Below are 22,796 nucleotides of genomic sequence, written 5' to 3' on the forward strand. Positions count from 1 at the left end.
AAAATTAGAAAATTTAAACAACTTCTTCATTAAACAAGAAATAGATAAGTACCATGCATCCTGCTTAATGAAATAGGCAGTACCAGTGTTAGAAAGACAAAGTACCGTGGTGCTCGGCTGACTCAGTGGTGGAGCATGTTGACTCGTGATCTCAGATTGTGAGTTCAAGCCCCATGTTGGGTGTAAAGATAACTTTAAAATCTTAAAAAAAAAAAAACAAAAACAAAAAACGATGACAAAGTCTCTATCCTGGGCTCAATATTTTGAAGAGGTGATTAAATAATTTTTTTTCCTTCTGCCTTTTTTTCCCTTTGATTTTATGGAGGAGGGAGTAGGTAATAAGAGAATATTTACATTGTTAAGCTTCTACTTCAGACTGTTATTCTATTTTCAGTTTTCCAGTGAGGAAATAAAGCCATTTTATGTAAACACTTTTCCTTGATGTTGTTGTTTTAAATGTAGGTCGCGTTGGAACACCTCATTTTATGGCCCCAGAAGTCGTCAAGAGAGAGCCTTATGGAAAACCTGTAGATGTCTGGGGTTGTGGCGTGATCCTTTTTATCCTGCTAAGTGGTTGCTTGCCTTTTTATGGAACCAAGGAAAGATTGTTTGAAGGCATTATTAAAGGAAAATATAAGGTAATATATTATGAACATTTTATTCTTCCATTGAGATTAAACTATTCTGGAAAATATGAAGTTACTATCTAGACTTCCTGATAGAGAAAAGTTCTTTGCTGATATCACTGATCCCCTAGCCTTGTTAGACAGTATGGGCCTGCAGTAAAGTTCTGAGTCACTATCAGCTGCACTGTCATGTAGGCAGAAGACAGGAGACTGGCTTTAAAACAACCATGGCCTTCCGCCTCCCTCTGTGCTGCGGCCGACCTCAGTCCCACGTGTTTGGAACCCAGCCCCGTGTTTAGGCTAGAAAACGGGGACCCTAGTCCTCTTTGATACAGCGTCTGTACATGCAAGTCAATAGTTCAGGAGTCTTGGGCCCTCAGATTGACAAAGCCAGTCCTTTTACCATAAATACATCCCAGCAAAACTGCCCATTGAGCTAGGTCAGAGAAATCGGTTAGTGCCCTACTTATTTCAAATAAAATTCTAGTTCAGGGAAAGAATTTGGAATGACCCTTGAAATTTATTGTGGTAGAATTTGACCTTTTATTTTACCCTAGACGAGGTGTTCACAACAGATGTGAGCTCAGATTTAAAAGTGTCCATTCTCCGTGTGGAGACCAAACCTCCTCTTCAGGCTCAGCTGGAAGATAAGCTTCTTTGGCCCTTCTTTGTGTAATTTGAGGAAAGGCTTCATTTTTAAAGCTTTCTTAATTTGTAAAGTGAAAATGGAAATTTCATCCCAGTGATTTAATAATTCTTTATTTTATACTTAGTGTCCGCCTTTATTTGTTTTGCTTTACCATGCCTGTTGTTCCATTTTATGTAGTCAGCTAGCACAGCTGAAAAATTTGCCACTTACATTCCAGGATAAACTGAAATACCAGGATCATAACTGCATCTCATAATGTAATTTAGAGCCATTTTAGTGTGACTTAAACATTCCGATTCTTTGGCTACCGTGGATTGGAAACCTCATAGACTATTCACAGTTGTATGATTAGCATATTATTACTTTCCTTATCAAAAAATTAACAATTCATCACTGACACTGTGAATGCCTATACGAAAACCACCTAAGGAATGCTTGGAAGTAAATATGGTTGGTCTCACTGCCCCAGCTCTTACACTCCGTGGCCCTATACCGTCACGTGTGGCCGAAGAATCAAATGCTGTGTATGGGAAACCTGGGGGAGTGTGTGTCTGGATACCAGCTCGGCCCAGCTTATGTTGGGCAAGTTCTTTTTCCGCCCCATGTTACTGAAACCCGTACTTTCTATTCAGCAGAAGCACTGTTTCATTTTCAGCCATGCCTGGCAACCTAAAAACCAAATGCAGAGGTTCGGGTAACACCAGACTCCAAAACTGTGAGGCCTGTTAAGTTTTCTTTTCATTTCCTCAGTAATGTTAGAATTTTATATGGGACTTCAAGAAAAGGGAGGGAGAGAGAAATGAAAGGTGAAGTAGCTTCAGGGTTGCAGCCTGGTCCTTTGAAACGGTAAGTGAAACTTGGAGAGGTGACAGGTGAGAATGAGTTACACTTTAATTTTTAGCCTCGTGCGTCGCCAGCTTATAAGGGCCTGCGGGTTTAGCTGCATTAAGATACATGCCCAAACTCTGTTAACAGAGAAAGATGTTTGAAATAATAGGTTTTTCTGCTTCTCTTCAAGTCAGTTGGCCACTGGGGAATAAAATCAATCCTTCCAAGGTAACTAAATGTCTCAGGAAACTGCTTGTAAGAAATCCTCCCCCTCCAGTCCCTGCAAGTTGCGAATGACTATGAGGAATGCATGGCCATGGCTTTCTGGTCGAATTTGGCCAAGTGAAATCACAGATACTTACCATAGGAAAACAAACACGATTAGCCATGCACCAGCATAATAAGAATACTAGCAGTAATGACAGCGTCCTCAGACCTAGCACTTAGTATGTGCCGGGAACTGTGCCAAGCACTCCTATGAACTCATTTTATCCTCCCAGCAACTTATGACATGGTGTTGTATGATAAAATCTCCCACCTGCCTTTTGGGAGCTATAAGCATTTGATAATGATACAATTCTTCCTTTGTGTTAGTTCAGTTGCTAACTTCCTGGTTTCCAAGACAATATGCTTCATTCCGACAGCCTCTGGTATTTGATTTTCTCTATTTTTAAAGCACTGAATAGTTTGTTTGTTTCCTTGTAAGAAATTTGGACTGTTCACACATGCCAAAAATTAAATGATTTTAAAACCCCCATTCCTAGTATTACAGTAAGTCAGATGGACGTGACAGCTATATCATAATTTCTGCACCTGGAGGTTTGAAGCTTTGAGGTTAATAACTTACTTATTACCTTTTTACTTGGCTAACCTTACCTCTCACTTAATATTCATGGGTTGTTTTTTTTTTTTAACACGAGAGCCCCACGTTTTCAGCATCTTCTTTTGAAGTATAGAGCCATCTCTACCATCAATGGTAAATCTGGTGGGCCTTTCATATATGTATATATGTGTGTATGTGTATAGATACACACATATATATGTACACACACGTACTGTGCTGTGATTCTGTCAGCGTTTATTTTTACATTTTTTGTTATTGAAAATTTCAAACAAAAGTAATAGAGATAACAGTACAGTGAACCCCCAGCTTCAATACTTAGCAACATACAGCCAGCCTCAAAAATAGTTTCATCACCCCAGTGGTTCTTAAGAACTATGAGCAGAATCCTTGATGTCTAGGGGTATTTTCAAGAAAATCTTGATGGCATCATTTAAAAACTCATAGTTTATCAACCGCTACTGGTCTTAAGTGGTTTTCATTTAACTTTTTATTCACATTTGCTAGCTTACTTCATCTTTTCAGGTAGATGTCTGAGAATACTATTTACCTGGAATAGATGCCAGCATTTAATTTCAATGAACTTTCTTATAAAAGACAACAATGTATCTCCCACAGTATGTACAAGATACAGCGCCGTCTTCTGTCTTCGTTGTGGGTAGCCAGTTGGTAGCTCCACAACAGGAGTCGAGGCGCCCATGGCTTTAGTATTCAAAGAAGTGAGAGTGTTCTGTAGCCCTGTTTTGTTCCCCTTATAAACCCAAGCTCCCAGATTAATTTCAGCTACTCTTTCAGCCAAAGGAAGAGGAAAAGCCTGGATTGGACTCCCTCACAAACAGGATGGGGGCATATACTTTTCAACCTCTACTCACCTCAGCAATCTTACCACCACTTTCAGATGACCTCTCAACCCCTTTCTCCGAGGACAAATCATTCCAGCTTTAAGGAGCACATCAGCTCCAGGATGGGGAGGAGGGAACAAGGCTAAGCCTCATCCAATCACCAACATTATTTCAAATGGACCAGTTGATCACAATTTTAATAGGATGACGGCAATATGGCACTTACGTTAGTTAAGAGATCTGAGAAGCAGAAGTGACTATTGTTTGGAATTCTGCCTGTTAGGAAAAGAACAAGGAGCATTTTTCACTCCCCATCTGTAAGTATAGAGCCTCACAGTAGCCAGAGCGAAGTGTCTAATGCTAACCCTTGGCCAACTATAATAATTCCTGTGTACTGTGATGCAAGCTGTGATTTTATTTGGCTTGAAGTTGTTATGGACTTTATTCTCCATCTTTCTTCATTAGAAGGTGACCTAGGTCTCCTCTGGTTCAAGCTAGCTCCTGGCACCAGGCAGCTCGCATAAATTCACCCTGTTAGTCGGCTTATTAATATTAAATAAGGAATGAGACCTTACTCGTCTCTCCCTGCCTGTCCCCCCCCTTGCCTTCCCAACGGCAAACCCTAAGTATCCCTTCCCTTTTTTCTGCTTCCTGGGCTCAGACATACCCTTTTTCCCAGGAGCCATCTTGCTCTTTTCCTCCCGGATCCACTTTCTCACAAGTCTTATGTCTTTTGAACAACTCATAGTTTTTGATCATTTGTTTGACTTCAGTCAATTGACCTTGTGACTTAGTTGTCTCATCTCTATGAAAGGAACAAAAGTAACTTCACTGAAGACAATATACAAGTGAATTGGTTCTTTTGTAGGGCCTTTGGTAACAGTGTATTTTTTCCTAAATACTAAAATTGATATACCGTGACCAAAACATCCTACTAAGAGCTTTGCATAACTTCATACTTACTGCACATTCCAATCCTTAAAATGTTTTAAAATTTCTTTAAAATTTTTAATTTAAAAATTAGAGCAAAGTATCTAGTCTCTTTAGCTAAGGTAGAAACTACAGTCATGAGCGTTCTATTCTTCAGTTATTAAAAATATGATAACTTATGTGACAATAAGAACATATGTAAGGGATATTTACTGATGCAAAATCTCATAGAGCAACAGACACCAAAGACTTGCCTTTGTCCTCTTTCTTAGAAAGCAGGCCTTTAGAATCAGATTTCTGTTCTTTGAGAATTTTATTCACATTGAAACAGCATAGGAATGTTACATTGTAGTGAATGTTAACTTTTCACTGGACGATAACTATGGAATTTTCATCTCCTTCTCTTCAGATGAATCCAAGGCAGTGGAGCCATATCTCTGAAAGTGCCAAAGACCTAGTCCGTCGCATGCTGATGCTGGATCCAGCCGAAAGGATCACTGTTTATGAAGCACTGAATCACCCCTGGCTTAAGGTACGGGAGCCCACAGGTGGCCATCTACACTGTGTGTGAACACTTCCAGCGACAGGAATGTATTGCTCTAGAGGGCGACTCTTCCCACCTCTTTTCTGAGCACTTTTTTTTTTTTTAGTTTTATTCATCTTGTTTGCTGTTCCTGGACAGCTTCTGTAAATATCTGAGTGGAGAATATACCATTCTAGTGACATGCAGCCATCAGAGGGAACAGGCAGATTAAGGCAGAACGTATCAGGGAGGAAGGCGTGTTTGTTCTCCGCCGACACATGTCCCAAAGCTGTGCAACAAGAACAAGGGAAGTGTTGCTGTGTTTATGACAGAAAGTTACAATCTTTACTTTGGGTGTGACTGTGTGGTTCATAACATTTTTATTTCAATAGATAACTAGATATGGATTTATTGTTTTAGAAAGAAGCTAGATTTTAAAAATTCTTTCTCTATCCCATCTTGTGAATGAGTATTAAGGAAAATTTAACTTGGGACTTGAATGAAATAGCACTATTTGATTAAGACATTCTAAAGTTCAGTAATTCCAGGAAATTCTCACTGTACAGGAGAAAACAAAGGCTCAGAGAGTCTGAGAATCTCACCCCAAGTCACAGAAGTTGTCAGTAGTGGAACCAGGATTTTAATTGAGTCTACTACAACGCTTTCCTTTGCATGTGAGATCCTCAGTCTTTTACTTACTCAAGGGCAGCATCCAGCAATATCCCCTTTCCTGCATCATCACTTTTCTGACTCTGTTGACTGTAATATGCTACACTGTATTTTTATTACGGGCACACACACACACACACACACACACACACACCTCCTGACCCTACAACCCCCTCTAGCTTCTGTTCCCCTAGACAGCAAAACAAGAACTAAGTTGACTGTACCCATCCTTGATCCTCTTTTTCTGTCTCCACTCAGGCCCTTGGAGATTCATCTAGTTTTAATGGTCTTAAGTGCTGTTCATACTCTGATGAGTCCTAAATTTATATCTTCAGACCAGGCCTCTCCCCGGAGTGGTTCTTTCTTAACCCAGTGTAGTCTTGCCCCCTAATACCTCTCTGATTTCACCCCCTACTACTCTCCTCTTACTCTGTTCCCCACATGTTGGCCTTGTTGTGGTTCCTCAGGCAGCAGGCACATTCTGGCCTCAATGCCTCTGTGTTTGTTATGCTCTTTTCCTAGAACGCTCTTCCCCAGGCATAGTCATGGCTTCTTCCTTTACCACCTTCAGATCTTTGCTTAGCTGTCAGCTTCTTAGTAAGAGCTTTCCTGTCTGCTCAGTTTAAAATTAGGGAGAAGGAATGCCCCCTGCCGCCAGTATTCCCAGTCCCCCTTCCCTGCCTTAGTTTTCTCCATAGCATCTGTCACCATAAGACATAGCTATATTTTACTTGTTTGTAGTCTGTTTACCACCTGTAAAATACAAGCTGCAGAAGAGTAGGAATTTGGGGTTGTCAGTTCACTTCCGTCCAGCACTCTAGAAAGTATCTGGCATATAGTAGGTGCTCAATAAATATTAGTTATTATTTAATTAAATGGACAAATAAATGTTCATTATATTACACCATGCTCTTTCCCTAGAAATCATGCAAAAACAATAAGATCTATTAAAATGTGGATTCATAATGCATCTTAGTGGCAATGACATGGATGATGATATTAGAGAACAGTTTTGAGATTCCAACAGATCCTGAGTCTCCCTTAAGAATTTTACTTATCAGGGCGCCTGGGTGGTACAGTAGGTTAAACATCTGACTCTTGGTTTCAGCTCAGGTCCTGGTCTCAGGGTGATGAGATCGAGCCCCACATCAGACTCCATGCTCAGTGTGGAGTCTGCTCAAGACTCTATTTCCCTCTCCCTCTGCCCCTCCCCCCCACTCTCTCTCTCAAATAAATAAGTAAATCTTTTAAAAAAAAGAATATTACTTATCAAATCTGCATTCAACCCTCCAATACACAGTTCTAGTTATTCTTGACTTGAAATACTCAGTTCTGGTTATTCCTGATTTCCCCCAGAAAAGGGTGGGTAAGCAGTTCTTAAGTACATTCTTAGTATTTTTTTCTCCCAGAAATGACCAGTGTAGGGGGGACTCCTATTTCTCCTTTGCCTATTTCTGTTTCTCCATAATGGGGATCTTTTGTTCATTAGTAGCTAGTTTTAAATGCCAAAAGACAATGAAAATGGCAGCCATATTAGTCATTTTTAAGATTCTTTAGAAAATTTGGCACTCATAATCATGCATATCTTGACTAATATTTATTTTTGGAAACCCTTCTCCCTGCAGTGATTGTAGTTCTCGTTCTAAATAATCTGAGCTTAATACGTAATAGATTTCTGGCACCAGAAAGACAACAGACAGAAAATGTCAGTAACTTAAATGGAAAAGTTCCAGAAGGCTGTTTGAGCTCAGAATCATGTGCCATGTCTGAACTATAATTTACCTCCACTGCTTAGGTGCCATCTGGAGATGGAAGAATTCCATGAGAATGTTATCTAGCTGATGCAAACAGGCTTCTTACAGTTAAATACTTGTCCATGTATACTTGTGAATCATTGCTGTGGATGTAATTGGTGTTAATTTTGTAAAGACTAAATTTAAGCTATAGTTTATATATGAAAAACTCCTGCATAATTGCAAAGTGAAGAAATAAGATGATGAACGTCCTTGTAGCAAAGAGTGCCCAAAGTCATAATAACATGACTGGGTGTCAAAAAAAAAAAAGGTTTATTTCTTTGATAAAGCCACAAGAAAATGTCCTATTCAATCATTTCATATCGAAAAAGAATTTGAGTAAATAGACCAATATGTGAATGTCTTATGATTGTTAAATTATACTGTGTTTAACGCCTTTATCTAAATTAGTGGTGTTTGCTATGAATATTCATTCCAACAAAAATAAGACCAACCAAAATTGTACTTTCCTTATAGATGACTGAGCTCTTTTCACACCCTTTGTAGCCTTCATCTGTAGACCCTAAAGTACGCTGTAATAAAACATGAAAAAATCAGTCACACCAAAGAGACGAAGGCATAGTCAGGCTGCGAAACAGGTTTTCAGATGATACTAATACAACATAAACACACAGACAAGCTCAAAGAAGTCGCAGGGGAGAAGTATCACATGAGTACGGGAGTATGGGCTCAGGAGGACCAATGAGGTACAAGAGAGATCACTGTCATCTGGAGCTCCAGGGAAGCCCAGGGGAGCACGGGCCAAGCATCACCAAGTGTTCAGGGCATGTGGGGGTGGGGGCAGGAAGCAAACTACTATAGTACAAATGTTAGCTCTTTGAAGGATTGTACCGTAGTAGACTGGAAATTTTGGTCTGAGGGAAGAATACATGCGGTCCCGAATGCCAAATTAAGTACTTTGGATATTAGGGTATAGATGGGAAAAAGCTCCTGCAAGCCTTTGAGTGACAATACAGTGCGAGCAGCAAGCTTACGTAATTCCTTTGGACTCTGCATGCAGGTGGGTTGTCTGTTGGGGGTACGAGCAGTAGAGGCAAAGAGAGCAGGTAGGAGCTATGGCTGTCCAGGCAGGAGGTGACAGGGGCCTGCACCCAGGGAGGGGAGTAAAGGTGGAAGTGGGAAAGAAATACTCAGACTGAGAGAGTTTAAGGAAGGAGAACTGATGAGGCTCAGTGAGTGGGCTCAGTGAGTGATTCAAGGTATTTGGAATTAGGAAGCCCCAAGGAGAGTCAAACATGTCGAGTAGAAGTGATTTCTTGTAAACATTTTATTTTGAAATAATTTTAGACTCACATAGAAGTGGCAGAAACGGGCACCTGGCTGGCTCACTCAGTAGAGCATGCAACACTTGATCTCGGGGTTGTGGGTTCGAGCCCCATGTTGGGTGTAGAGATTGCTTACAAATAAAATCTTACAAAAATAAAAAATAAAATCTTCAAAAATTTTAGAAAAAGAAATGGCAAAAACAGTACAAAATTCCCATGTACATTTCGCCATTTTTCCCCCCAGGGATGAATACTTAACTGCAGGCCTTATTCGATTTTCACCAGCTTATGTGTGTGTGTCTGTGTCTCTGTGTGTGTGTGTGTGTGTGTGTGTGTGTGTGTGTGTGTGTGTGTGTGTTTCTAGGAGATTTTATCACGTGTATGGAAGTATATAAGCACAACCATAATCAGGATATAGAAGTGCTCTCTCACCCCTCGTACTACTCCTTAATAATCACATCCTCCCCCTAACCCCTGAACCCCTGATCTGTTCTCCATCACTATAATTCTTGTCCTTTTGAGAGTATTATGTAAATGGGATCATATGGTATGTAACTGTTTAGGAGACACATCTCCGGGGTGTTTCTCTTTTCCTCTCACACAACTACCACACTCAACAGCACTTCTGACACCAGGTGTGTCTGGGTTTTTCCCCCACACCAAGCAATTCTCTGACACCAGCTGGGTGTCCTACATTTTAATTCAATTGTGACACTAACTGAAATTAATGCAGACCCCACAGGTTAAGGGCTTGGTCCCACGAGACTGTCCCCCACTTCAGATGCCAATTGCAAGTAGTGGGTCCCCAGGTTACCCATGATTTCTATCTGACTTGGCTACAAATTAGAAGTTCCCATAACCCACCCCACCCCAAACTTGGATTTGATCATTTGCTAGAATAGCTCACAGAACTGAGGGACACTTATGTGTACCAGTTTATTATATGATAAAAAAAAATACGGTAAAGGATACAGATGAAGAGATACATAGAGCAAGGTCTAGAAGGGTTCCAAGTGCAGAAGTTGCTGTTCCCATGGAAGGTGGGGTACACCACGCTCTCGGCATATACATGTCTTCATCAAACCAGAAGCTCTCCAAACCCCATACTTTGGGAAATTTTACAGAGGCTTCATCACATAGGCATGTATTGATCATTAACTCTATTTCCAGGCCCTCTCCCCTCTCTAGAAATTGGGGGGGGGGGGGTGGAACATTCTAGCCTTATAATCATGACTTGGCCTTTCTGGTGACCAGCCCCTATCCAGGAGCCCACCAAAAATCACCTCAATAAAACAAAGACACTGCTGTCACCCAGGAAATACCAAGTGATTTAGGAACTCTGTCAGGAACTAGAGTCAAAAACCAAATATTGGGGCACCTGGGTGGCTCAGTCGTTAAGTGTCTGCCTTCGGCTCAGGACATGATCCCAGGGTCCTGGGATCAAGCCCCACGTCGGGCTCCCTGCTCTGCTGGGAGCCTGCTTCTTCCTCTCCCACTCCCCTGCTTGTGTTTGCTCTCTTGCTGGCTGTCCCTCTCTCTGTCAAATAAATAAATAAAATCTTTAAAAAAAAAACACAAATATTAGAAGATGCTCCTAGCGCTCTTATCTCTTAGGATATTACAAGGGTTTTAGGAGCTCTGCATCAGGACCTTGGATCAAAGACTAAATGTTAGGGGCGCCTGGGTAGTGCAGTGGTTAAGCATCTGCCTTCGGCTCAGGGCGTGATCCCAGTGTTCTGGGTTCGAGCCCCACATCAGGCTCCTCCACTAAGAGCCTGCTTCTTCCTCTCCCACTCCCCCTGCTTGTGTTCCCTCTCTCGCTGGCTGTCTCTATCTCTGTCAAATAAATAAATAAAATCTTTAAAAAAAAAAAAAGACTAAATGTTAGAACAAAAGATTCTCCTAGCATCCCTATTAAAGGTGTTTTAGGGCTCAGTTTCAGGAACCGGGGTCAGAGACCGATACACATATTTGTTATTACTTGACAGATTAGGTTTTTTTACTCAGCATAGTGCCCTTGGGATCCATCCAAGTTGTGTAGATCAGTAGTTCATTCCTTTTTATTACTGAATAGTACTCCCCTGTATGGATGTACAGCACTTCGTTTATCCATCTACCTTTTGAAGGGCACTTGAGTTGTTTCCAGTTTTGGGCTAATACAAACAAGGCTGCTATGAACATCTATATACAGATTTTCATTTCTCCAAAGTAAAAACCCGTGAGTGGGATTGCTGACTCCTATGGTAAGTATATATTCTACTTCATAAAAACTGCCCACTCATTTTCCAGAGTGGCTGTATGATTTTTCTTTCCCACCAGCAGGGTATGAGAGAACCAGTCACTCTGTGTCCTTGTCAGCACTTGCTAATGTCAGCATTTTTTTAACCATTCATAATTGCTTTTAGGAGCATTTTTATAGTACCTGCTTAAAAATCCCAGTTGGGTGATTCTAACATCTGTGCCTTCTCTGTGTTGGTATCTGTTGGTTGTCTTTTCTCATTCAGTTTGAGATTTTCCAGGTTCTTGGCATGAAGAGTAATTTTAGATAGTATGCTGGACATTTTTAGTATCGGTATATTACGGGACTGTGACTCTCATTTAAATCTTCTATTTTAGCAAGGAGCTAACCTGATTAAATTCAGAACATGCATCCTGGCCCACTTTTAGGGCTGTAGCTCTAATGCCAGTTTCATTTCCAAAGCCTTTGCGGTACTCTTCCATTCTGCCCCACTTGTACACTGTTCAGAGGCTCATCTGAAACCTGGGAGGTATTCCATACCGTAGCGTCGTCTTAAAGCTCTTGCTGTGTTGATCCGGGTTGGTTTTATACATGGGTTTATTGGGAATGTGCCAAGGACTTCACACACAGATTGAGACCCCCTTGCCCAGCTTTCTTCTCCTTGTCATCCTGCTCCTGCTCTCTAGGAAGTAGAGCGCCACCTCCTTGCTGTTGTTTGCATCAGGCAGGACTGAGAGGTTTGGAAAGGGGTCTGAGGGGGAGGAAGTCGGCTTCTTTCTTGGTGTTCCCCTGGAGCAGGGTGGATGCAGTCAAAAGGGTACTGTCCTGCAGAGCCAACCTCTTCTCCGTCCTTGGCTAAAGAGAGTAGGCTTTTCTTGAGGCTCGTTTTTCTGTGTTCCTTGTCCTTGGAGTTTCCAGGTTGCAGGCTGCTCTCATGCCCAAGTGAGGATATGTTAAAGGGCAAAAAAAAAAAAAAAATCCCAGTGATATCACCAAAGGATCACCCCTCAAGTTCTGGGATTCCCTCCCTAGTCTGCCTCTCCTCCAGCCTTCTGTCAGTGATTCAAAAGGGAAAGCAAGTCATTTCTTTGTTATCAAGAACTCTAAAAAATTAAGCTTTGGAAAAAGAAATGTTTATTGAAAAGGGAATGCTTTAAAACTCCGCACCAGGGGTGCCTGGGTGGCTCAGTCAGTTTAGTGTCTGACTTTTGATTTTGGCTCAGGTCATGATCTCAAGGTCATGAGATCAAGCCCTCATCTGGCTCTGCGCTCAGCAGGGAGTCTGCTTGAGATTCTCTCCTCTCTCCCTCTCCCCCTGCTCATGCACGTGCGTGTGTGTGGGCTCTCTCTCTCTATCTCTCTCTCTCAAGTAAATAAATAAATCTTTTTGTTGTTGTTGTTTAAAATCTGTGCCAATGCCCATGTCTTGCTCTGGAGTCCAGGCATGCCATGTGTCTTTCAAACCACTTTCCCTAGGCCCAGTCTTTCTCTCACATTTGGCATTAGCTAGAAGACCTATCTCTTGTACTATCTGCAGAGACTACAAAGGGTATGAAGACCCTTTTTTTAATAGCAGTGGAAATTTTTAATGTTACATATACCTAAAATGTTAAGCAATCTCAGTTTAAGCAAAATGCAGTCAGATTTTAGCCTCAATTCAGCAGTAGTAAGAGAGACTCCCTACCAGCATTGTCCAATAAGAACTTTCTGTCGTGAGGGCAGTATTTTATGTGGTAGCCACTAGCCATATATTGGCTCTTTATGCTTGAAATGTGTCTAATACAACTGAAGAACTGAATTTTTAATTATATTTAATTTTTTAATATTTATTTATTTATTTGAGAGAGACGGTGCATGTGCAGGTGAGGGGAGGGGCAGAGGGAGAGAATCTCAAGCAGACTCCCCACCGAGCATGGAGCCCATCACAGGGCTTGATCTCACAACCATGAGATCACAACCTAAGCCAAAACCAAGAGTTGGACACTTAACCAACTGAGCCACCCAGGCGCCCCATAATTATATTTAATTTTAATGAATTTAAATTTAGATAGTCTTATCTAGTGTCTACTGTACTAGAGAGAGAAGACTTAGACTCCTCATTCATAAACATGTTGTTATTTGATTCACCCTTTTTTGGAACCAGTGAATAAAGACAATTAGAAATGGGTCACAGCTTATGTCCCCTGTAATTTTAACTACATTTTATTTTTATTTTTTTCTTATGTGATAGGAACATATTATCATCTAGAAAACAACCAAACTTATTTAGTAAGCTGTTCGTTGATACATGCATACAGACACACTCACAGCACTCCTGAATTACTTTACATCAGAGGTTTGTACAGGTTGACTAACAAAAATGATTATTAAAGCCAGTCGTGTACCTCTACAGCATCTCATTTAATCTTCACAAAAATCCTGTAAGATTAGTTTTCAAAAAGAAACAGCTGAGAGAATGTAAGGTCGTACAGCCAGTACCTAAATGACCCAGATTTTGAACAAAAGTCTTTCTGACTCCAAACCCACTGTCTTTCTGCCGTATTATACCACTCCTTTTCGTTCGGGTTCTTTCTCTTCTGTGTTAAAGACCTTCCTGGGTTTGCTTTTTTCCCCCTCTATTCTATCAAAATGCAAAAACAAGTTTTACTCAAAAAGTGAAACAAAGCCCATTTTCATGTTTGTTTTTCAGTATATGTTTTTCAGTATATGTTGGTTGAATATCACCAGGCATAACACAACTTAAAATTTTTTTTACAATTTTTTATAAATTGAAGTTTAGTTGACATATGTTATATTAGTTTCAGGTGTACAATATAGCAATTCAGCAGTTCCATACATCATGCAGTGCTTGCTACAATAAGCGTGGTTACCATCTGTCACCATACAAAGGAATTATAACATTATTGACTGTACTCCCTATGCTGTACTTTTCATCCCCATGACTTATTTATTTTATAACTGGAAGTTTGTACTTCTTAATCCCCTTCACCTGTTTTTGCCTATCCCCCGCTACCACCCTCCCCTCCGGCAGCCACCAGTTTGTTCTCTGTATTTATGAATCTGTTTCTGGTTGTGTTTATTCATTTGTTTTGTCTTTTTTTTTAAGTAGGCTCCATGCCCAACATGGGGTTGAACTCACGACCCCGAGGTTGAGAGTCACATGTTCTACCAACTAAGCCAGCCAGGCGCCCCTGTTTTGTCTTTTAGATTCCACATATAAGCGAAATCATATGGTATTTGCCTTTCTCTGTCTAAATTAATTTAGCATAACACCCTGTAGGTCCATCTGTGTTGTTGTGAATGGCACGATTTCATTCTTTTTTTATGGCTGAGTAATATTCCATTGTATGTTATGTACGTACGTGTGTGTGTGTACCACATCTTCCACGAACAGTAACAGCAATCCATTTAAAGATTCCATTGCTTGGTATGGAATGGTAATTTTATGTTTCTCTCTGCTAGTTAATTATTTGATAAATTCTTATGTCTTCTGTATTGGTGAACCTGTTCTGGCTTAGCACAGGAAAAGGAGATTAAGTCCCTAAAGATAATAAAATCATTTCCAAGATGTTTAGCATAAAGAATCTGGCAGATATGCAAATTGTAGTCATTTTGACATCAAGCATTGTATGTGTACTTAAGAAAAATATAATTTTGCTCTCCAATAGAACTCATTACATTTAGTCATTAATTTAGAAAATAAATTTTAAAGTGTTTGTATTCATTCCTTAGGAATTTCAGTGATAATGTGAAATTTTGACAGGACTGACTATAAAATTCTACATTGAAATTCAAAAATAAATTTTGTAAGTACATGATACCAAAACATTGATTTTAAAAGTGCCTCACGTGCAAACATGAATTTTAGTTATAAAATAATAATGTGATCTTGAACTTAATTTACAAATGTTATCTAGTATCCAGATTAAGAAAATTAAGAGGCCCACTTTATACTAATTAATCTTCATTGAGTATAATGCATTTCCTTTTTCCCAGCTGCATAATAGGATATAATGATATGTTCTTCCTACCTTGTTGTGAAGAATAAGTAACATAAACATATAAAGGACTAGAACAATGCCTGGCACATAATAAGCCCCTCAATACATGCTAACTATAATGATGGTAGTTATGTCCATTTGAGCCATGACTTTTGAGATAATTAATGTGTAGCATTATCTCTACTATCTTATATAGTTGTTTTAAAGAACAAATGAGGGGCGCCTGGGTGGCTCAGTCGCAAAATGTCCGACTTGATTTCAGCTCAGGTCATGATCTCAGGGTCTTGAGATCAAATCAAGCCCCGAGTCAGGGTCTGCACTCAGTAGAGGCTACTGGAGATTCTCTCCTTCCGCTCCTCCCCCTGCTCTTGCATGCTCTCTAAAGTAAATAAATCTTTTAAAAAAAAAAGAATAAATGGGATAATGCCTGTGAAAGTCCCAAATTCAGTGGCTGGGACAGAGTTAAATACTAACTTAATACCTTCTAAATGTTTACGATCCTCCAAAAATTCATTTCCAGCCCAGATTTCTCTCCTGTACTCCAGGCTTGTATGTCCAAGTACCTACTTGAACCTCCACTTGAACTTTAATTTCAAGCATAACGTATCCAAATCTACAATCCTGATCTCTTCCCATTTCCATTGGTGTCAGACTTCTAGTTGCTCACACTGAAAAACTTGGTGTGGTCTTTGACTCCTCTCTTTCTCTCACACCCAACATCCAGTCTCTCAGAAACTTCTGTTCTCTCCACCTCCAAAATATATTCAGAATTGAGAACCTCTTTCTTGGAACAACACTGTAAGAGAATGAAAAGATAAGCTATGAACTGGGAGTAAATATTTGCAAATTATATATCTGAGAAAGGATTTACATACTTAGATTATATAAAGAATCCCTTCTTTTGAACTGTAGTTGATATACACTATTATCACTTTCACATGTACAACATAGTGATTCAACGTTTATATACATTATGAGGTGACCACCATGATAAAACCTAGCTACCATCTGTCACCATACAGAGTTGTTACAGTATTATTAACTATATTCCCTTTGCTGTACATTACATCCCTGCGTCTTATTTATTTTATAACTGGGAGTGTGTACCTTTTAATCCCCTTCCCGTATTTGGGAAGAATTGTTAAAACTCAATAATAAGAAAACACACAACCCAGTTCAAAACAGGAAAATATTTGGAACAGACACTTTTTCAACAAGGAAGATTTGTGGATGGCAAATAAGCACATTCAAAGTTGCTCGACATCATTAGTCATCAGGGAAATACAAAGTAATGCCACAATGAGATCTCCATATGCACATGTATCAGAATGACTAAAATCAGAAAGACTAACCATACCAAGTATTGGCAAGAGTATAGAACAACCGGAAGTGATACATGGCTATGGAAATGTAAAATGGTACAACCACTTTGGAAAACAGGTTGGCAGTTTCTTAAAAGTTAAACATATCCTGTAATACAACCCAGCCATTCTACTCCTAAGTATTTGCCTAAGAGAAATGAAATATCTGTCCATACAAAGACTTATACATTAATGTTCATAGCAGCTTTCTACATAATAGCCAAAATTTGGAAACAACCCATGGTCAATAAACAGATGAATGGATAAACAAATTATGGCATATCCTTACAGTGGAATGCCACTTAGCAACAAAAAGGGCCGAACTACTGATACTTGCAACTTCATGGATGAAATTCAGAACCTTTATGCTGAGTGAAACAAGTTGGAAAATGTGTATGTACTGTCTGGTTCCATTTATATAAAATTCTAGAAAATGCAAACCAATCTACAGTGACAGAAACAGTGGCTGCCTGGGGACTGGGAGGAAGAGGACAAAGGGACCTGGGGAAACTTCTGAGAGTGATGGGTATATTCATCATCTTGATCACATTGATGCTTTTATGCTTACATACATCAAAACTGATCAAATTATACATTGTAAACATGGGGTTTGCTATATGCTAATTACACCTCAGTAAAACTTTCTGCAGAAAACAAAATATATTCAGAATCTATCTCCTTTTCACCTTTTTTATTTTTCCATCTGATTTCATCTATCATCATCTCTCCCCCACCCAGATTACTGCAGTAGCCTTCTAACTGGTCTCCCTGCCCCCCCCCCATTTTTCTTAGACCCTTGCTCCCTTCTAATCTGTTCTCAACACAACAACCAAGTGTTCCTTTAAAGTTCTCAGATCATGTCACTTCAGCTCAAAACCCTCCAGTGGCTCCCTCTCCCACTCAGAATAAAAGGCTTTTTTATTCTGACAAGACCCCAGCCTTGTCACCTCTCTGATCTGATCTATTTACTCCACACACGGGTCTCCTTGCTAGTTCTTGGAAATTCCAGGCGCACTCCCTCCTTTGGGCCTTCAGATTGGTGGTTCTCCCTGCCTAGACCACTTCCTCACTACTTTTGGGTGTCTTCACAGTAATCGAGCCTAATTTGACCATCCTGTTTTAAACTTCAGTGTGCCCAACCCCTTCTACTCTGCTTTACTTTTTGCTTTATTCCATAGCACTTTTATCATACTCCATAATTTACCTTTTTGTATTTCCTTCTCCTATTCGAATATGAGCTACACAAGGACCTGAATCTTTGTTGGTTTTGTTTATTCATGTATCCCAAGTGCATAGAACAATGCCTGGCACATAGTAGGCTCTCAAGAAATATTTCTGAAATGAATACTTACCCAAATCTTTGATACATTAACAAATTAGAGTAGAACCAAAGGAGGTGTTAAGAAGAATGACAGGAGGTTTAAAATATACATGAGGAGTCATTGAAGCAACTGTAAACACAGAGAATAGATTTAGTGGAAACATGACCCCCCCCTTAGCTACCAAAGGGTTATTATATGGAAGAGGTAGTATGTTTGCTTTGTGATGTCGCAGAGGACAGAGCTAGCCCAAACAAGCCAGGTATGGACCCAGGCTAAGTAAGAACATTTTTACTTTCTTAAAATTGTAATAAGCTGCCATAAAATAATGATCACCTACTGGGCAAGGTCAAACAGAATAATCCTCCATCAGGGATTGAAGAGGATCCCACGTGGGGAAATAGTTGAATTAGATGGCCTTGAAAAGTTTGTCTTCATTCGAAGATACTGCGATTTTTTTTTAAATCCATTTATTCCAAATAACTCCAAATGCTCAGTCATTTGTGGAGTTAATTTTTTACATGCTTGCTTTACCTGACAATATCATGTCAAAGGTAACTTCATTCTTTCATAATTATGGTTAGTTATCTTAACCATATAGCCATACCTGAAAATTATATGGCCCATTATTTTAGCCTTTTATTATTGCTGAAAAGTACTATCACTTTTGACCTTCATAGCCTTCATTCGAGAATGTTTACCAGTATCATGGAATAAGATCTCCAGTATTCTAGAATTCAGTCTAAGTTTCATATTTAAGGAATTTGGTCTTTGTTTGTTTTCAATTAAGTTTTTCACTTTTTTAAATAGCTACATATGTTCATTATCTTTCTTCTTTTATAGGAGCGGGATCGTTATGCCTACAAGATTCATCTTCCAGAAACAGTAGAGCAACTGAGGAAATTCAATGCAAGGAGGAAACTAAAGGTAATTAAAGAAATCAGCAAAAAGCTTTCTTACAGCTAAATTCCCACTTCTAAAACTAATTCCAATAAGATTTTGGTTTTTAAATCATTTAAGGTAATATCTAAGTGTGAATCTAAACAAAAGGTTATAATAGAAGATTAGTTACATTTTAGATTTGTATTATCCTGAAAATTCATAGCAGAAGTATAATTACTTTTTTAATTTTTTTCAAGTTTTTATTTATTTGAGAGATAGATAGTGAGAGAGTACAAGCGGGGTGGGGGAAGGTGGCAGGGAGAGGAAGAAGCAGGCTCCTGCTGAGCAAGGAACCTGATGTGGGACTTGATCCCAGGACCCTGGGATTATGTCCAGAGCCAAAGGCAGATGCCTAACCAGCTGAGCCACCCAGGTACCCTGGAGATATAATTACTTCTAAAATAGTAGTTCACTATTATCCGTTATTATCGAATATGAACAAAGGGCACATTTTCTCAAATATTTTGACAAAACGTGAGTTCAGCTCAATGGAAACAATATTGGATTAGAATTAGACAACCATCACAAAGCAGTAAAAATCCCCACTACCTTTGTCTACTAGAAAATATTTTCAAATTACTTTTCTCACCTTTTCTTTATTCTTCCTAAGTACCTTTCTCCTTTTACCACTCTCTATCCTCTACCTCACCAAAAAAAATATGATAATTATCCCATTTGGGGAACCCATTTGATTCTAAAAAGGTTTGAAAAAAGACCAAACAAAAATAATGGAGTCTTTTAGCACTATTCAAAAAATTTATTTAGTTATTTATTTATTAGAAAGAGAGCGCAGGGGGAGGGGCAGAGGAAGAGGGAATCATGAGCAGACTTCATGCTAAGCTCAGAGCCCAACACAGGGCTCAATCCCACAACCCCGAGATCATGACCTGAGCCAAAACCATGGGTTGGACGCTTAACCAACTCAGCCACCCAAGCACCCCAGCACTATACAAAAATTTTATGTGACAGCATTCTCCCCACCGCCCCCACTCTTCCCAACAGAGAAAACGGTTATATTGTAGTCTTAAAATTAACTTATATTTGACTTATTTTTTACTACTATAAAAAATAATTTTTAGCTCTCTCCTCTAAGTAGTTGATTGGTTAGTAGTCCTCCTTAGCCATGTGATTCCTGCCAACCATAAAACTTTGTATTTTCAGATATGTCATAAATTGCAATAACATTCACTATTCAACCACTGAAACAGATGGATGATTGATTACAACTCTAGATTTAGAAGAACATTTATATGAATTTGGAGGAAACTAGGCCACGATATTATGCTATAGAGCTGAACTGTCCATCGTAGCTGGTAGCCACATGTAACTATTTAAATTTAAATCAATGAAAATTAAATAAAACTAAAAGATCGGTTCCCCGGTCACACTGGCACATTTCAAGTGCTCAGTAACCAAATGTGGCTACCGAATCAGACTACACAGATACAGGACATTTCTATCATTGTAAAAAGTCCTATTGGACTGTGCTATTTTACAGCAAGGGAAATTGCAACATGTCATTGCTGGTGATGATGATTCGCAGTTAAGCCTCTGCCCTGATTGTTTTTGCAGTCAGGGATTCAAACTGCCTCTTCTCTATTTGCTTTAAATGTCCTTGGCAAAAATAATTAATGACATGCCATTATCAAGATGACACCCAGAGAAGTTTCTCCGTCTTTGATATACACCTGAACCAATGTAGCCTACAAGAGAGAAAAAAAAATCTTACTATCCAAAGTGTGAAATTTGGTCAGTTATTTTTGAAGTTCATTTCCTCCCCAAAGGAACCATTAATTATCCTTTTTTTTTTCCTCAACTCTTCCCTAGTCTTTTTAACTCTAACACTGCTTTGGCCTTTGTGACGTTGCCTTGTCTGGGGCTGAACCTTTTATTGCCCAAGCATAGGACTTTTACAATAGGGCTCAGGTTTGCCCTATCACAAGAAACCCATCCTATAGTTCTCCCAGTGCCACAAAATCAGACTCGGGCCTAAAATAGCCAGAGTGGTGACTAAGATTCACTTGGACAGGGCAAAGCTGTTCCAGCAGAGAGGGGTCATATGAACTTACCACATCCCTTTGCAGAGCTATTTAAAGTTTCAAGACCCACCAAACAACCTAGAATTAGAAACATCAGCAGGGTTGTCATTGAGACTTTTTCAGCTTCTGGTAAGGCTTTATTCCTTTGTGTGATTCAGCCATCCTGGCTAAAGCACGTTATGCCTACTTTCTTCAAGGAACTCATTATCCTCATTCTACCTCTTCTGTGAGCTTCTAGAACAGAAATTGCAACTTTGCTAGCTTTCAGAGCCCACCACACAACTTTTTTTCAAGTGAATAGCTAGGTACCTGTCCTACCCAGAGACTGTTTTTAAGCTCCTCAAATATTGGGCAACAACCTAAGTTTTATGACTCCCTTTGAAATGATTAAAAGGGAAGTTCACAGAAAGCAGTAGAAAATTGCTTTTGTTACTTAGAGGGAGGAAATTTTTATTGTCTGTGGCAAGAAGAAACAGAAGGAGTACAGACAGCATTATGGGAAAGCGTGGGCTCTGGAGCTACATTGCCTTGGGGGACTTGCGGCTCTGACACTTACTAGATGTGTAACCCTGAGCAAGTCATTTAAATTCACTGTGCCTGGGTGGTTCGGTCAGTTGAGCATCTAACTCTTGATTTTAGGTCAGGTCATGATCTTGGAGTTGTCAGATAGAGCCCCACCTTGGGCTCCGCACTCAGCACAAGTGTCCTTGTCCTTCTTCCTCTGCTCCTCCCCCTTGCTCCTGCACATGTGCGCTCTCTCCCTCTCTCTTTCTCTCAAATGAATAAAATCTTTTAAATAAATAAATTCTCTGTGCCTCAGTTTCCTTATCTGCAAGATGGGGATAATGATAATAGCTAACTTATAGGGCTGTAAGAATTGAATGAATTAATGTATTATAGCAGTTAGAACAGTACGTGGCAGTCGTAAGTGTTCCATACATATTATTTGTTATTAACCTTATCGTTGTTACTGTTTCATTATGATTCTTTTTTTTTAAAGATTATTTATTTGAGAGAGAGTACATGCAGGGGGAGGAGCAGGGGGAGGAGGAGAGAATCTCAGAGAATCTCAAGCAGACTCCACACCCAGTGCAGAACCCAAGTCGGGGTTAGATCTCAAGACCCTAAGATCATGACCTGAGCAGAAATCAAGAGTCCATCACTTAACCGACTGAGCCACCCAGTCGCCCCTGTTTTATTATGATTCTAATGTTAATTTGACTTGGTATTCTATTTATGAATAACTGTAATTCTGAAATGGACACTTTATACCATTTTAGCTTTTTTCTAGTCATTGACATTAACCTTTTGAAGTTTTTAAAAGCTTTATAAAATGTGTAGACAGGGCACCTGGCTGGCTCAGTCAGTGGAGCATGCGACTCCTGATCTTGGTCAGGGTTGTGAGTTTAAGCTCCACATTGGGGATAGAGTTTATGATCAATCAGTAAGTCCATACATACATACATACATACACACATACAAACAATGTATAGAACACCAAAACCTCACTGGATAATTTCTGTTTATGTATTTCTTCCAAAGTAATTATGCTTAGACTATTCCAATCACTTTGATTATTATTTTCCCTCACAGTATGTAGAGAGAATCTTATACTTGTAGTATATTGTAATATTTACTTCCCTTCCATTACCCGCCTCAAGTGTCATTTCCATTATGAGATATACGTTCTTTAAAGCAGTGGCTCTCCAAGTGTGGTCCCCAGACCAGCAGCATCGGTACCACCTTGGAACCTATTAAAAAATACAAATTCTCAGGCTCTAGTACGATCGGGAAAGAAAACGAAATAAAAGATAACCAGATTGGAAAGAAAGTAAAACTGTCATTGTTTACAGATGACATGATCCTGTACATGGAAAATCATAAGAAATCCACAAAAAACTAGTAAAA

The 22,796-nt window shown here is 39.5% G+C and overlaps 1 protein-coding gene across 3 annotated transcripts in view; it reads left to right on the forward strand.

The window, feature by feature from the left end:
• The window catches only part of CASK (calcium/calmodulin dependent serine protein kinase), a 352,166-nt gene that overhangs the window by 222,756 nt on the left and 106,614 nt on the right, over window positions 1-22,796 (forward strand). For all 3 annotated transcript variants that reach the window (XM_040632797.1, XM_040632783.1, XM_040632789.1), the window contains exons 7-9: window positions 463-638; window positions 5,126-5,248; window positions 18,751-18,834. In XM_040632797.1, coding sequence (XP_040488731.1) covers window positions 463-638; window positions 5,126-5,248; window positions 18,751-18,834 — 383 coding nt within the window. The remainder of the gene's footprint in view (window positions 1-462; window positions 639-5,125; window positions 5,249-18,750; window positions 18,835-22,796) is intronic.

Source organism: Ursus maritimus, assembly GCF_017311325.1.
Source record: "Ursus maritimus isolate PB19 chromosome X unlocalized genomic scaffold, ASM1731132v1 scaffold_X1, whole genome shotgun sequence".
NCBI lineage: Eukaryota > Metazoa > Chordata > Mammalia > Carnivora > Ursidae > Ursus > Ursus maritimus.